This window comes from Ptychodera flava, chromosome 20, assembly GCF_041260155.1.
Source record: "Ptychodera flava strain L36383 chromosome 20, AS_Pfla_20210202, whole genome shotgun sequence".
In the NCBI taxonomy this organism is placed as follows: Eukaryota; Metazoa; Hemichordata; class Enteropneusta; family Ptychoderidae; genus Ptychodera; species Ptychodera flava.
Genome location: NC_091947.1, coordinates 26,493,704 through 26,509,428, shown reverse-complemented (window position 1 = coordinate 26,509,428; position 15,725 = coordinate 26,493,704). Strand labels below are relative to the sequence as shown.

Below are 15,725 nucleotides of genomic sequence, written 5' to 3'. Positions count from 1 at the left end.
TTCATCATCTCCAGAGCCTTGAATGATAAATTCATGATATGATTGGGGTGTCGCGGATAGCTGTATTAAATGAGGTGTAACGGCTGAATCGTTGCAAATCATGAAAAAAAAATTGTGCGTGACAGCGAAAGTCTAATGAGTGGCACATTGTGGGCTGATAGCCAAAATTTCCAATCTTGGCATTTTTTCAAGGTCAGCAGGTGATCAATGTCATGTTAGTCGTCGGGAAAATTGTGAAGAATAGGCTGCAGGCATATTTTGTAATCCAGTGTGATGTTCCATTGTCAGAGTTCAGTGATTTTTCCACTGTAAATTTATAAATTCTAGTTCTACCTAGAAGTCCCTTGCCATCAATAAAATCGGACATTGCACACATACAGTATTGAAAAGTTAACACACTAGGCGTTTCGACATACTTTTCGGAGTAGAACAAGAAAGCTTATTTTTAAAAAAAAGATTTTAAAAAACCCAAAAAAATAAGTCATAAGTAAGCATCTATTGAGCTTTATTTAGGTACCAAGGTAAAGAGAGCTCACGTTGTTCCCGCCCTTTTCCTGTAATAAACTTTCCACTCTCAACGATGTCGTTGCACTTCTCTGTCTTTTTGGTAATGCTCTAAAACTCGATGTCCTGTCTGGAAAATGAGACTCATTTATTTGCAGTCACATTTTTTTTTTCGTTGGAGGTCCCGCATCTTCCTGCATTTCTTGAAATCGGTGTTTTTTGTTTCGGTATCCGTTTCACTGTGTCTTTCACGTGTACGTAGGGAAGTATTCCCCATTTCTGAGAACTGTATGCAATATCTGGTGTCAAAGCTTCCTGCATGCGTTATGCGTCAAAGGTCACACGTAAAGCGTATCATGTTTATAGAAGCGTTTTGGCATTTCAGTGCATGTATCTGACAACCTAACTCTCAAGTGAAGGAATGTGGGCTGGCGGTCAACTATCGTGTTTTTTTGGAATTTAATACAGTATTTACTAATTGTAACATGAATCAATTCCACTACAACTGTCTTCTAAACACACCTTTTCCCTCTTTCTTCAATATGATGAACTTCATTTCTGAAATGAATCAGAGAAATGGTGCGAAACCCGTATGACAGGATTTAGGCGCGCAGGAGGGCGCCCTCTGAGTTTGTAGCTCTTTGCTCATTGGCTTGCATCATTCCCGGTCTGTGACTGTTACTGACCTCTTACACAGCTCTGTTTATATTCAGATATCATTGCAATCCAGAAAAAATTATTGAACTTCGAATTTCAACTCGTCTCTAAAGTTTTGATTGGATCTCATGGCGAATAAAATTCACCCTGCGTGCCGTCCAGTGTGTTCCGAATCTTAAATTCAGGGTTTTCAGGAATTGCCGGATGTGGACCAGAAACTCTCAAGTTGTGAAAATGGTAGCTCTCGCTCTGAGTTACAAAAAAGTTATAGTTTCATAAGCGTTCTTTGTTGCGTCAAGACGAAATGAAGCACCTTTAATTCTTGAAAACTCTTGAAGAGCAACCCATGAACAACAATTTTAAAGGGCAAATGTGAAATGTGCGTGTTTCCAGTAATATGGCACCAAAATACAGTGGGCTGATCGGAAAGCATATAATTCGTTTTGCTCACAGTGACGAAAACGGAAATGGGAAAATGGTTAAATTTACATATTACTGTTGAAAATGGATAAAGTGCGAGACTCAAATATAACATAGCGTGTTTTGCTGGTTCTGGGAACGCACAACATATGTCTGTCTTGGCGTCGAATAAACTCGTTTTTTCAAACGTCCGTGTAGTACTGTCCGTTGAAGCTAACCCTTTGTTGAAGCAACCGTTATCTCATTGGCATGCATCTCTGGCAGATATACTAGAATTTGCCCCACAGTTTTCTTTTTGTGGTCTGTCTACGAGAGGGGTTAAAGGTTACATCAGACCGACCTCTCTTTTAGTATGTTTCACGATGCCGAACAATACGGGGCTGACGTCCCAAACGATGTAAAAATTCACAAAAAAACCGGATTTCTAAAGACAGCGACAAAGCTCCTTTAATATATGATTAATGTCGAATTCCGTATCTCTGGGATCGTCATGACGATTTTCTCCGGCGATTCCAAGTGTCTGGTCCCTTGTCGATGTTCTCATGTCCAGTCACGAGCACAGTAGCGAGTAGCCATCGCGAAAGCAAACACTGCATAGGGGTATGTCAGGGTCGGTCGCGATCTATAGTACACTTCTTTTAAGTCACGGTAATTGCACAAAGGGCCGTTGCTCACTTCATTATCCTAAGTTTTCAAGGAAAACACACGGCTAGTGTCTGAAATATTGGCTCTGGATGGGCACATTGACACAAAATGTAATGCGAGACCATCCTCTTTTCAAGTCTGGTTCAGGGGAACGTACGCGTAATTTCTCTGGTGATTTTCTTCTGGTCTGCCTTTTTCCCATCTGATTGACCGATGCAGAGCGGTGAAAGGGATTTCTTAATGCGCTACAATAAATTCTGGCGGCGGCGTTGAGTTTGTGAGAACTTGGGGTCAAGCACCTGGGGCATTTTTAGTCCACAGCTTGTTAACGATACCTGCAGCGTGGCAAAGGTTACCGGCTTATCTCGGAGGTAATGAACGATAATTATCCGAGATACGCCTTGCGTTATCCAAGAAATCCCCTCGCTTTTCTGTGAGGAAATTTCCCAGACTGTGCTAAGATCCGCGGCGCTACGTCTTGTGTATTAATTTTACAGCCCCGGGAAAGCTGCCGTGTTCTGTTTCGGCTGCTTTATCCAGTCGCGTTCGTTTACCGGGCGCTGCCCTAGGAGCATGCGCACAACCTGGCGTGTAGTGAGTGAAAAGTTTTGCTGCCCGGCGCATAAAGAGTCTTTGCCGCCAGAATCAACACAACCAAACTACTCGGTATCAGTGTTGTCGGAAGTTTTGATTAGCCCGGAAACAGCCTCTTGCCTTTGTTGGATTTATTCCAACTCACAAGACCAGAGTGGCTCAGGGAGAGTGTTCACGAAGGATTTAATGTACGCGCTCAGTCTCCGAAGAGTTTCTCTCATCAAATGCGAACCTGAAACTGTAGGCATAACATCTATATCCTCTTCGCATCCGCATATTTTGTGCATGCAAGTTTAGCATTGAGTATTATCAGTTTTTAAATATCCCTGGCTAGATCTTGTACTGACCTTATGAATATGCAGGGGAGAACGAAGCTCGTGTCGTATACTCTTATGGTAGCTATCGTGGCTTTCGCTAACGCGCAGCACTACGAATTCGAGCCCCCGCCTAAGTGCGGGAAATGCGATCCGGACGCGTGCAAGCCACAGTTCGGCTGTATCGCCGGCATGGTGAAGGACCGCTGCGGCTGCTGTGACATCTGCGGCAACCGAGAAGGAATGCGCTGCGACCGGGAGGACCTACTGCGCATCGACCCCCGCAACTACCTGTACGGTAGGTGTGGCAAGGACATGGAGTGCAAAGCCCATCCGAACTATTCCCCCGCCAACAAGGAGACTATCTGCTACTGCAAACACGACAAGTTGGTCTGTGGTTCCAACGGCAAGACTTATCGGAATGTGTGCCAGTTGACGGCTGACGTCTATCGCTACGGCAAGGAGATCGCTGTCCGCAATGATGGCCCGTGTCCGAGTGGTAAGTATTGTTTGGTTTGTAATAACATCTATATTTTATGATTTCTGTACATGCTTTATTTCCAATCCCTGACCCTGTCCTAAGATTCTAAAATGAAATAAGCTGTAGATTGTAAACAAAAACAGTGTGAGTGGCCTTTGCGATAGTAAGACCAAGCGATGGGAGGCCGAACAATCCTTAAGTTATCCATTCACACCATACATTAAGTATCAAAACAATCGATCTTGATACTTATAACATGTCAAGGTCAATACTTATGGTGTGAGTTGAAATGTTATGTGTTTATCTGTAACTCAGAAAATAATACAATATTGGCACAGATTTAGCTTTCTTCAAAATATTTTAGGGTTTGTTCAATAAGATCGAAAAAGTGGGTACCAGAACTGAAATTTGTATTTTTTTCTGAAGCGATATCCCTCCCACCGAGAAAGTACAACAGCCCATGCCATTATTCCTTGAATTGATAATTTATCGAATATAACCTTTCACCTCATAGAGACATGAAAGCAATGTATCAGTGTTGATGAACTTCTTGAAACATGGACAGCTCACATTCATCTGGCGTCAGACAGAATTTTTATTTAGGCAAGACTTTTCATTCAATAAACATACTAGTACTCAACTAGGTCGCAAACAGAATGCGAAACGTATCTTGTCGCTGGCAGTACCTTTCGGATGGGAATCCCCTTTCATGTAATCAGTAAAGCTGATTTTCGCATCTTTGAGAGATATTTGTTCATATGCAAATACAAATTATGGCATACAATACGTACGTACACATGCATACATACATACATACATACATACATACATACATACATACATATTATTACTTAAATATATTGATTCAATATGAAATTAGTTATTCATATCGGGTTATATAGACTGCTTGTGTGTACAACTAATATTTACTTAGAATATCAAAATGAAGACGTTAGCAACAGCGAAAATATACTCTGAGGTGACTCACATTGCTCTAAAAGATCGAAGCAAAGCCTCAATTTGGTTGTAACATTCTTCAAATTCAATGTTTTGAACACTCTCACCACCAGAGTTAGGTCAGTCCCCATCCTTTCCAGTATGGTCGGTTGACCTATCTATTTGGGGCTTTGCTTGCTTAAACACAAGATTTTGAAAGAAACGGTAGCGGGTTCCATTGGTCGCCGGTCGAACAGTTTGAGTTTTAATATCCATAGGGCGTTCGTGCACAATCTGTGTAAAACCACTGACTAATTGCAGGGTCTCCGGGGAACTTACTCCTAAATGGGGTCAGATTACAAACATCTTTGAGAACTTTCACCCTGAGAACTTGCAGGAGAACTTTAAGTTGTCCTGAGCGTCGGTTGACCACACATTGCATCGATAATCGCGATAGCATCTGATCCATTAGGATGGCAGATACAGTGCAAATGTATTTCATTGGGGAACGCTGTATTCGTTGATCGGTGATGGAGACAAAACAGATTGCTGCAATTCGAAATGCAACATCGCCAAAAAGACGACAATCGACTTCAAGTGCATGGGGCGCTTTCGATCGACTCTCAAACGTTGTTTCGCTGTTTACCTCCTCTGCTATACCATTGAGCTCTAAGAACAAATGAACCGTTCACCAAGAAAATTATAAGTTAATAACTGTAAATGACACGGAAACGTTACTGTTAGGTTTTTATTCGTTAGGTACAAGATATTCGTAAGAAGGGCCAATGGATGAGGTGATCATATAGACAACGACATTGAATTCAGAACACACGCGGTCAATAAGCGTCTGTGTTCCTCTTTTCCTCTGTAAAACGCTGAAAACGATATCACATGACCCAAAATTGCTAAAATCATTCGCTGCCTTAGTTTGCTCCGTGCGATTTCCTCGAAAAAAAAAAGATTGTAGTACATCCTTAACTTGGACTCGTTCAAGGTTAGGCAAACCAAAGAAAAGAACAGTATATTCACTTTTATTGGAATGCTTGACAATTACACGCCTCATCGCCAATGATAAGGGAGAAGTGGGTGTTTTTAGTGCTCTCGTTAAAAGTTAAGAGCTCAAAAACCGAGATAGCAGTGTACGGAGATCAGGCTGGATGCGGATCGTCGTCTTTATCATCATTACTCGGAAACTCGTGACCACACATCCTCAACTTTCTCACTCGATGAAGGCTCTGGGGCAAAGGTCGAAGCCGATTGTTGATTGAAAATGTGCAGCGAAGTGTGAGAGCCAGGCCATGCAATGTGACGTCGGGGCCGTTCCACTATCAATGGAATCTCAAAGGCAAACGGCCTCGTACAATTGTACAGTGCAGTCGTGTTAGGTTCTCTTTTCAACTGTACGGTAGTCATCGCCCGCATCCGCTCCAAATACCCACAACCCTCTGCGTTGCCGTGAAGTGAATGTAAAGGAACAGAGATACACCTCTGCGCAAAGTGAGGTATTGATGAGAGCTAACGGAAGGACCGTCACGTGACATTTGACTCGCTTTATATTCAGAACAAATCATTAAGCAACGGTAGGCACTAACATCAAGTGACGAGAAAGGATTGATTCATTTTCCGAAGACGTACACTAAACGAAATGGTTTACACATCCTTATAACTTCGAAAGACAAAATGCGTAATTTTCGTATGCCGAAGACGTAACGTGACATCGCAGAATTACCGCTGCCTTAGTCAGACTTGACGAAATGCTTTCTCTTTGTTGAATTCTCAGCAGGAACTAGACAAAAGTTTGTTGTCAGCTAACGATGTCTGACTACAGCAAAAAAGTGTTAGAGTTGAACACGCCGTCTTTGCGCAGTCAGTGTCGGTGGTAGTGCATAGTCTTTTCGTCTATGCGAGACTTGAATTTCCACAGTTGTCGGTCCAACCCACCCCCCCCCCTTAGAAGCACGAACACAGGTAGTATATCGTATGACGGTAGCAAAACGATTATTTACTTAGTGAACAACGAGTTAAACAAATCATGCAAATGAAGTTTCACATATAATGGGGATATATTATGTTAATGTATAAAGTCTTCTAAAACGGATGAAAAGACGGGGGGGGGGCAGAGGGGGGAGCAGAGCGTCAAATGGCCCTTTCCTGGAACAAAAACATAAGTAATCTCACGGGAATTAGAAAGTGCATTTTAACAGTGTCCGAAAGCGGAAAAAATAGTTCTGTAAGGCTGTCAAACTTCCGTGTAATCATACGATATCTCAGTCTGCAGCGCTAATATTTGGAACGCTTTTAACTTGAGGGGGAAATGTTCGAGAAACTCGAACCACACTTACGATGAATGCTTCGCCCACTGGAATGCCATTTGCACGGTGATAACTATTTGTTCTTTGTAAGGTTCTCCTTAGCAGGCTGTTCAGGCGTTGATCTCGGTAATACAGTTTGTAGAGCATGCTATAGTGATTATTAAATGGAACGTGTTGACAAACAAACTGGTGTAAAATGTGCTGAATATGTAGAACGTCTTCTGAAACGACATGCCATGAGAAATAAGAATATACATACATTATATACACATACACTCACGCTCAAATATGTACGAAACGACACATTTGTGCACACTCGGTCTCGACATCGGTATTAGCTGAGTATTGGAGATTGTGAAGAGTGAAGTTTCTGAACTGAAGATAAAAACCCTTTTCATCCACGGTTCATCGTTTCCGTTTCTCTTCCTTATCCTTTCTCCCTCTACCTCCCAATTCAGCTCGTACTGATACAGTTACAAGAACCCTGCCAATAATGTGCCGACAGTAACCAGCGAACCCATCCCCTTTAACCTCTAACAAGGCTTGCGAATTATTCTGTTTTGATTGCCCGGGCCGACAGATAAGCCTAGCTCTTTGTTTGCCAACTGGCAGTAAATCTTGTCATTTCCGTGAAAAATAATCAAAGGATATTTTTGTAAACTTGAGAAGCCGCAGAACGTCTTTCAGAGTGAAAAAGATCAGGCACTATTGTATCCACAAACAAAGTCAGAAAACAGAAATCCCAAAGAGCAGCTTTTAAGAAAAATTACTCCCTTGAGTTTTGCTCACACATACACAGCACTACAGAACAGATGTGCTTTTTGTCTGAAATGGCATCAAAGGGTGGGAAAAATTTCAGCAGAGTTCAAGGGTACAAGGACCACCTGCGGTCACAGTTACCTTTGCTTGTTTTGACCGTGGACTTCGACGAGGTTTGCGTGACTATCTGGTATCTCAAACATCCAACGTCACGTCAGGCCATCTTGTTTTTGTTAAATACACAAACAAGCGCGTTTTTTATGTAATAAAGTTCATTTCACATGTTTCAGATCATGTTGGCCATTGAAAGTGAGTCTTCACAAATATATCCGTTATTTTACGATGAAACCCCTAATCGTGATTCAAATATTCTAATATTCGACGAAACCTAAACTACCTCAGACAGGGTTCAATACATTTTCATGGCTATGTAACTGCTTCAATTTTGTTAGATGTCGACATCAGCAGGACATGTTAGGTCCAAGAATTCCGTGTCACACCCGTTGTAATTAATATGAAAATATTATTAACTATGACGTCTGCACTCATACTATAGGTCAAGGAGTTCGACCGGCAGTCGCATTTAATTCCGAAATTTTAGTTTACCCGCGGTCATGAAAATATTAGTTATGCAGTGCAAGGAAGGACATCTTAGGTCATCTGGAAGTGATAACGGTGAATGATGGAACGGAGAAATTAGATTTTTCAGCGCGCTTTAGAATTTGATTTGGCACAGGACCATCGACTCCTGAGCAACGAAAAAAGTGACCGCCCACGTTGTATCGTTCAAAGGTGGCCCTTTGCTCCAAGACTGGGGTAAAATTCAAGGCGTTTTGTCAACGCGATTTTGGCCACTTTTGACCCTTAGCCCATTTATATATCCCTGTTTACTCTCATGGTTTATCTCACTTTCTTACTCCTAGAATACTCTTGACATTGATATGAATTTTGAATTTTGAAAGTCGATGCTTCGTTTTTTTGTCCTATTCTCGATGTCTGTAATGAATATTTTCGGTCGATCGATATTGGCACTGAAGGGTCGCCGCTGTGAGAAGTATGTACTATTCGCTTTGGACAGCTTTGCTTAAAAGAATTGTGTCAGTGAAACCGATCAGTTTTTGAATCTGTTTACCCGTTACCGACGCAGTAATGAGCCATTCACTACGCAAAGTCCCCGATGTCCACAAAATTGACGTCTTACATTGGACTGTTTCCAGCATGAACGGTGTATGTATCTCAACCACTAAAGTTAAAAGTTTACCGTCACAAGTGAGTATCTGTGAAAGGTGACTCTCTCGCATTTCGTGTAATAATGTAATATGGTCCTTGCAGCACTCTGAAGTGTCGTGTTGCGACCCGCGGTGGTAGCAGTTGTCCCAAAGCCTCCTTGTTTGTGAATTAGTTTCAGCAGTATGAGAGAAGCAAAATGAACGAAGACTGAGAAAAAAATGATGATCAACCTTAAACTTAACTTTCAAGAAACATTGACACGGTGTTTATACATGAGAACGACAATACTTCTGAACAATGTCCCCATAAATGATTGTCAGTATTTAGAAATGAAGTTGCCGTGACACATCAATGAATGTGTAATCACATCATGTCAGAAAAGTAATTAACGATACATATTTACCATGCTCATTAACGCTGAGGACCAGTTTTCGAAAGAGTGCCCGGCAAATACTCAACGTATACCTTTATTTTAGGTGCAAGATGATATATTATATCACCAATATAAAAGAAAACACCACGTCTCTCCGGGGAAACCAATCATGCTGTTTTTTAGTGACTGGTACTTCTACCAAACATTTTGTTTGAAACCGGGTTACCTTACCCATTCTTAAGTTCACCCATTAACATTTAAAAAAATCGCGACTGCCACCCGAGACGAGCGTTGAGCAGGTGTCGGTCTACAACAGATAGCTCGCATACCGGCCACTGGACTCCGTCCAGAGATGCCATGGACCGTTGGCAATGGGAAATGGTAAAGACACAACGTCTCCTTTCTTTGCCAATCACGGTACATGACACCCGACAATGCAAACATACCCGAAGCTGGGCATATGTGTACAGAATGTTACTTCAACTCTTTTTTTCTGCGAAATTTAACAGCTAGACATAGAAAGGCTTCGATTAAAAACACTGTCACGCTCGAGTGGAAAGCATATGGAATATTTGTAGGGCACACTCGCACCCTCTTTGGCGGGTAAATACTTTCATAATAAGGGTTCTCGCCAGGGGTGGCTAAAGTCGCGTGACGGGTCATCTTATGCACTCAAAATGTTTGCATAAGGCGAAAAATAACATGGGAATGATGTGTGGGCCCGTGTCGATGTTATATTCCCTGGCATACTGTGGGTCATGATCCTTTACGAAACCCGAAGTTTTTTCCACCAAAAAACCCCCATCGAATTGCTAGCGTGTACCGAAAGCAGCGTACCCGGGGCCGTATATCGTCCGTCGACTCCCTTGGCTTTGAAGCTGGGTTACGTGTAGGCCTATGTTACAAATGTTATTCTCCACCCGCCCAAAGTATCTTTTTGTACCCGAGCGATGTCATTTAGTGGTCAACTTTTCGTCCCTGTTCAGTGTTAGCTCGGAGCGATGTCAAATAAACAAAATCCTGTGTTTTGAAAACATCTCTATGATGTATGGCACGGCAGACGCCGAACAAAACATAATTCACCGCCACTTCCACGGTAGATCGCATTCATTTTATGGCACCGCGTTTATATCGAAGGAACGAAAACAATACTGTTACCATGGTAGCACGGTCACCCCTGAAATCAGTGTGTTCAGGACGTGTACCTAACACCGAAACCTCTTCCGCATCGGCAAAAAGACTCATTCAGCCATTAATCATTTGCTTTTCTCCATTTCTCTTCTCCGAAATGACCGTTAGGCGGGTCCCTCTTCCGAAAACTAACAAAGCAAAACAAAATGATGCATGTTTTCTTTCCTAGCTTGACACCCCCTGTTTTTGTCACTGCCCAACGTATGTGTTTTCGAACTGCCTTCCCTGTATCCACAAATGTGTAACCCACTTCTTTTTTTGCGCTTTCGTGACCCTCTTCATTCAATACCATCCCTCCCATTTTACCACAATCCTTCCGGAGGGAGGAGATTTGTGTCTGTGTTGCGTCAAAGATTTGTGCGCAACCACGTACTGACAGGCCAAGGGGTATGGTAGCGGAGCAGTGTGTATCAGAGAAGAGGTCCTTTCAGTTGGGTCCATAAAACGCCATATGGTAATAAATAAAGCGTCAGACATCGGGACTTAAAACGAGGTCAACGAAAATTATAAATACAGATACACAAGTTCATGGCAGTTGTCCGGGTACTAGTACATATAGGCCGTCAGCGACGACCATTATGTGGCATAGTTTAACAGAGACGCTTGAACTCCAGGGTTTACAATTTAACAAACGAAGAACCTTTGACCGGAAACTCGGATTTCCGCTTTGTGTATTCAAAGTCGACCTGTTTAAGTCAACTATAAAACATAAACTGCACCCAGAAACTGTTCGAATCGTTAATCTTCTCGAGATTCTCGGAGCACCAATGTTTGTTGATTATTGAAACAAACACACTATGGCTTCTTTCCGAGTCAGTGAAATGTGCAGTAACGCAACAGACACAGCTCAGAGAGGTAGCCGTTGGAATGGCTTGATTGCCATGATCAGGAATAAAGCTTTGCAGTGACTCGTTATCATCGTTTGATAAAACAATCAACCTATGCTTAGCAATGCATAACGTTTTTTAGCGTGCTTTTAAATAAAAACCTGAAATTTCGCATTTTTCTCATTGCAACGATAATACCATCAGACAACATAACTACCCAGTCATGACCTTCTGACAAACTGCAAGCATTGTAAATTTGAATTGACAGCGACCAAATTAACTGTCTTGATTTAACGGATGCAGTAAATGTTGACGGGGTTCTCAAGCCATCTGCCTATATTTCCAAACCTCAGTAAATAAATCATGTTATTTTGTATACATTCTGACAGAGCCTTTGATGGACACGCCGCCAGAAAGCATCCACAATTTCACGGGAGGTCACCTCACGCTGTCCTGCGAAGTCACAGGGTTCCCAGCACCCATCATCGAATGGCACAAAACAATGATGGACGGGAACGCCGTGGTGCTACCGGGCTACGACAGACACGTGGCCGTTCAATCCCGCGGCGGTCCCGACAAGCACCAGCTAACAGGCTGGCTACAGATCGAAGGTTTCCGGAGAATTCACCAGGGAGAGTACAAATGCATAGCTAAGAATGAGTATGGCAGTGTACAGGCAAGCGCTATGATCGCAGCCGACGAGAATTTCATAGGTATGTTATTTTCGAAATTTACGTTAGATTGCAGAAAGTGTATTTTTTGTGGATATACACAGGTGCTCGTAGTGTTGCCTGGATAGTCGATCGAAGGACGAAAGCCGAACCTCGGTAGCAGTGTAAAGAACGGAAGGTTTAACATCACAAATCGGCGGGAAGTTCAAAACCACCCCCCTCCAAATACCAACCCTAAACAAAGAACATCGGACTGTGTACTTTTACGCCCTTTATAATCCCCTGCACTTTAATGATCTCCAATGGCGGACCGGCAACGTGAATGCGGAGAATTGCCTGACAGTGAATTGTGAATTTTTGCACAGATTTGGCATATATCAGTCAAATGCAGTTAACAGAGTAAAGATTTGAACTTTAGAAGGTATTTTCGACCTTCCGATGTTACGTTTTTGAGGTTGGATGTTTTATTTCGTTGGTTTTGGACTTCTCGTCGATTTATGGTGTCAAGTCTTCCATTCTTTTCACTACTACCGAGGTTCCGCCTTCGGCCTTACACTTGGGCCTTCGGTGGACTATCCATGCAACGCTGCCAGCACGAGTGGGGATACATGGAGAAACTAACAGCCGCGTTACTATAATTCCTCTCATTGAAATTCTTTGCACGACAACTGTATAATTATCCAGAGAAAATTGCGAACAGTGTGTTCATTGGCGTGTTCAGTTCTTGAGCATCCTTTCAGAGTAGATGGATCTGATCTTCTGGTCTTGTGATTGTCCTTGCATGACCTGAGCCCCGTTATGTCAATTCTTGCCTCACGTGTCATAGCCATGAAAGACTTTTTTTCAATGAGTTCAGTAAAGACGCTAGACGCCGAACAACGGGACGTATCAAACCTGTGTCTACCGCACACGAAAAAAGTTCACACGGTAACTTTTCCTCATGAATGCCGTTTACCTTCCTGGCCTTTATGTACCGAGGAGACAATACAGTCTTCTTTTTGTTACGTCTGGGATCCTGGCAAGAGCAATGAAACAGAGACACATAGATTCTCCCTATGAACAGTTCATTCTCTCCCGCGGACCATATCTCAACCAATGCTTTTCGTACTGCAGTTTTTACGTTAGCCGAGAATTTTCGAACTCGGAATATCGTTATTTCCGATATAGAAACAAAGCAAAACCGGAGACTCTCTGGACTCTATATGATAGGAAACCATTAACCTACAGGTTTAGCCATTCCAAACATTGTGTCTCCCGCTGCGCACGCGTTGCCTAACCTCAGAAGTGCGGGATAGGAATTTCCTTTCCTCGTGGAATATATCGGGCGGCTCCGTCAATTCAGGTCAAAAGGTCGCAGGAACTCTCACGAGTTCGTGAACTTGGTAATTAATTTACCATGTTCGACTGGTCATTACTGGTATACCGTATATACGGCAGCCAGCATGCGACAAGCAAATTGTCATGTATCGGTGTAAAAGTTTAGAAAAAGAAATTTACCAAGGTGGCGGACTCATTTCCACGGTGTCGACCGGAACGGCCACCAGGCGAGCGAATTAAACGGTTCGGTTTTCCCCCTGGAGTGCAATCTGAATAGATCCACATGTTGCTTGCACGGGAAAATTCATCATCTACTAAATATACGTGATGCACAATAGATTACTTGTAAGAGACATAAATCTTACCAGAGATATGCACTGTTGGTGAAATTCTTTGAAGTTCACTGAAAGTTCTGAGTCAATATTTTAGGTAACGCTAATTCGCATTTTTTCAGTCTAAGGGCGATCGGGGATACATATGATAAATATGATATTTAAAGATATGATTGTAATTTAAGTTAAAGAACATCTGAATACTGAACTGCCACAAAACCCGTAAACTCTGATACTTGGTGATAATTTTACTAAAACACGTCGGCAGATATTGCATACGACCCCGCCCCTCGAGAGAAGCGATCATAGCTAAGGTGAATAGCAAATAACAAGGCAAAGTTGAAAAATTGCCACATTAACATTTTATTTTTATCATATTACAAATTTACATGCTGTTTCTTTCACAGATACAGATGACGAGCTGGTTGAAGGCGAAGTCGACTATGACGGCAGAACAAACGGCAGGGGCAGTGATACGAACAATGAAATCAAACCTGTTGAGGAAAAAGACAATGAAAACGACGTGAAGGATGGGTTATTCCCAGAAAAAGAGAGTGAAGAAGATTTGCTAAGCAGTGGTGATGGCGAGTAAGAGATGCGAAAATGGGAGGAAAACTCATGGTTTTTTGATAGCCGGGAGAGCGTTTAAATTAAAGTTTCAACGTATTGCTTTTTGGCAACAATTTTTGTAAATTTAAACCGTAGCATATCGATATAAGAATTTCAAATCTGAGTCTCAAATACTGTTTGATTCATGTTTAATGGAGAAATGAACTCAATCCAAAATCATGGTAGTAAGATCTCTCGTCAAAAGTTCTGAGGACGACATTTTTCGGAGTTACTGGGTTTTCGCTTTCTTGCATTACCGGCCTGCAGAGGGCGCAGTCGCTCAGATGTGTACTGGCCAGTTGTGATACGCCATAGGACCGGAAAATGTATTTTGATTAAAAAGCTCAAGTGCCATATACATAGCGATGCTTATTAAAGTGCAGAAATTGGCGTCAAGTAATCGTTGGTAAGCGGATAGTATTTTTGAAATTTTAATTCGAGTCATTATTGATGAAGTAATACACGGAAATCGGTCACGGTAGTGAAAAAAAATCCAGTGCACGAAGGAAGACATGCTGGCAAGACTTTATGGACTAATAGAACCCACACAGTCAAAAAATATCTTTTTTCTTCAAAAGTGTCAAATGTTTTCGTTTCCTATAACAGAACATCTAATCATGAGAGTTTGTGCATTCTGTACAATTTGTTTTAACAAATTTATAGATACTTGATTATTCTTATCTCGCAACAGGTTGGCATTTTCCAGTTTTTATTGGTGCATAGCAACTGACTTGTTGCGGAAAATTTGATTGAGAAAACGCCCAGTAATAACAGGGAAAACATTAACAACAACCACCCTCCCATATAACTTCATGGAAGTCGAAACTTCCGCTCGTTATTCCAATTTAGATTTAGGAATATGGAAATGTTAAATTTCTCGTGAAAACATTTATTCTTGTGTTTAGATTACGATTTCAGGGCAGAAGAAAATATTTGACGGTTTGATTCACTCCTTGGATTTTCAGTCATTAATTTAACGAGAAGGTTTAAGTTCATTTTGACAACTGTATTTAATATACTATTAACTTTAGAAAACATACGTTATATGCAGAGCGACCTTCACTATTTGCGCCTCACAAATGTATTTCTGCATATTAGGAAATCACGACGACACTGAGAATGTTTACGTATTTGTACTCATACCTAGATGGCACTTTCTTCAAATAAATAAATAAACAAACAAACAAAAAACAAACAAATAAATAAATAAATAAATAAATAAATAAATAAATAAATAAATAAATAAATAAATAAATAACGTATCGGCCCGCGCTACCCTGATCCCAAAAGCCATTATAAGCTTACAACCCGTGTTTGTATCCGTCCCCTTATATGTAGCAACATATTTTCACTTTATTCATCCTGAATTGCATGAATTGATATCAGTGAAGTTATATGAGAAGTTCTTTTAAGTCAATAAATTCACATTTTCTTTTCAAATGTGCCTTGGTAAATATTTCATCGTGAATATGCGCGAATAGCGCCACCCGGTGACGGCTATGGGAAACCAGGTGTCAGTCGGGTGCATAGCGACTCGCATGGTGATATCCGTG

At 41.7% G+C, this 15,725-nt stretch overlaps 2 protein-coding genes across 2 annotated transcripts in view; both read left to right on the top strand.

Annotated features, from left to right (window-relative positions):
* The window catches only part of LOC139120440 (uncharacterized), a 60,765-nt gene that overhangs the window by 17,599 nt on the left and 27,441 nt on the right, over positions 1 to 15,725 (top strand). The window lies entirely within an intron of this gene.
* On the top strand, positions 2,677 to 15,340 carry LOC139120441 (insulin-like growth factor-binding protein-related protein 1). The gene is made up of 3 exons (XM_070684849.1): positions 2,677 to 3,633; positions 11,633 to 11,956; positions 13,971 to 15,340. The coding sequence occupies exons 1-3, from the start codon at positions 3,171 to 3,173 to the stop codon at positions 14,153 to 14,155; spliced, it is 972 nt and encodes a 323-aa protein (XP_070540950.1). The 5' UTR covers positions 2,677 to 3,170; the 3' UTR covers positions 14,156 to 15,340.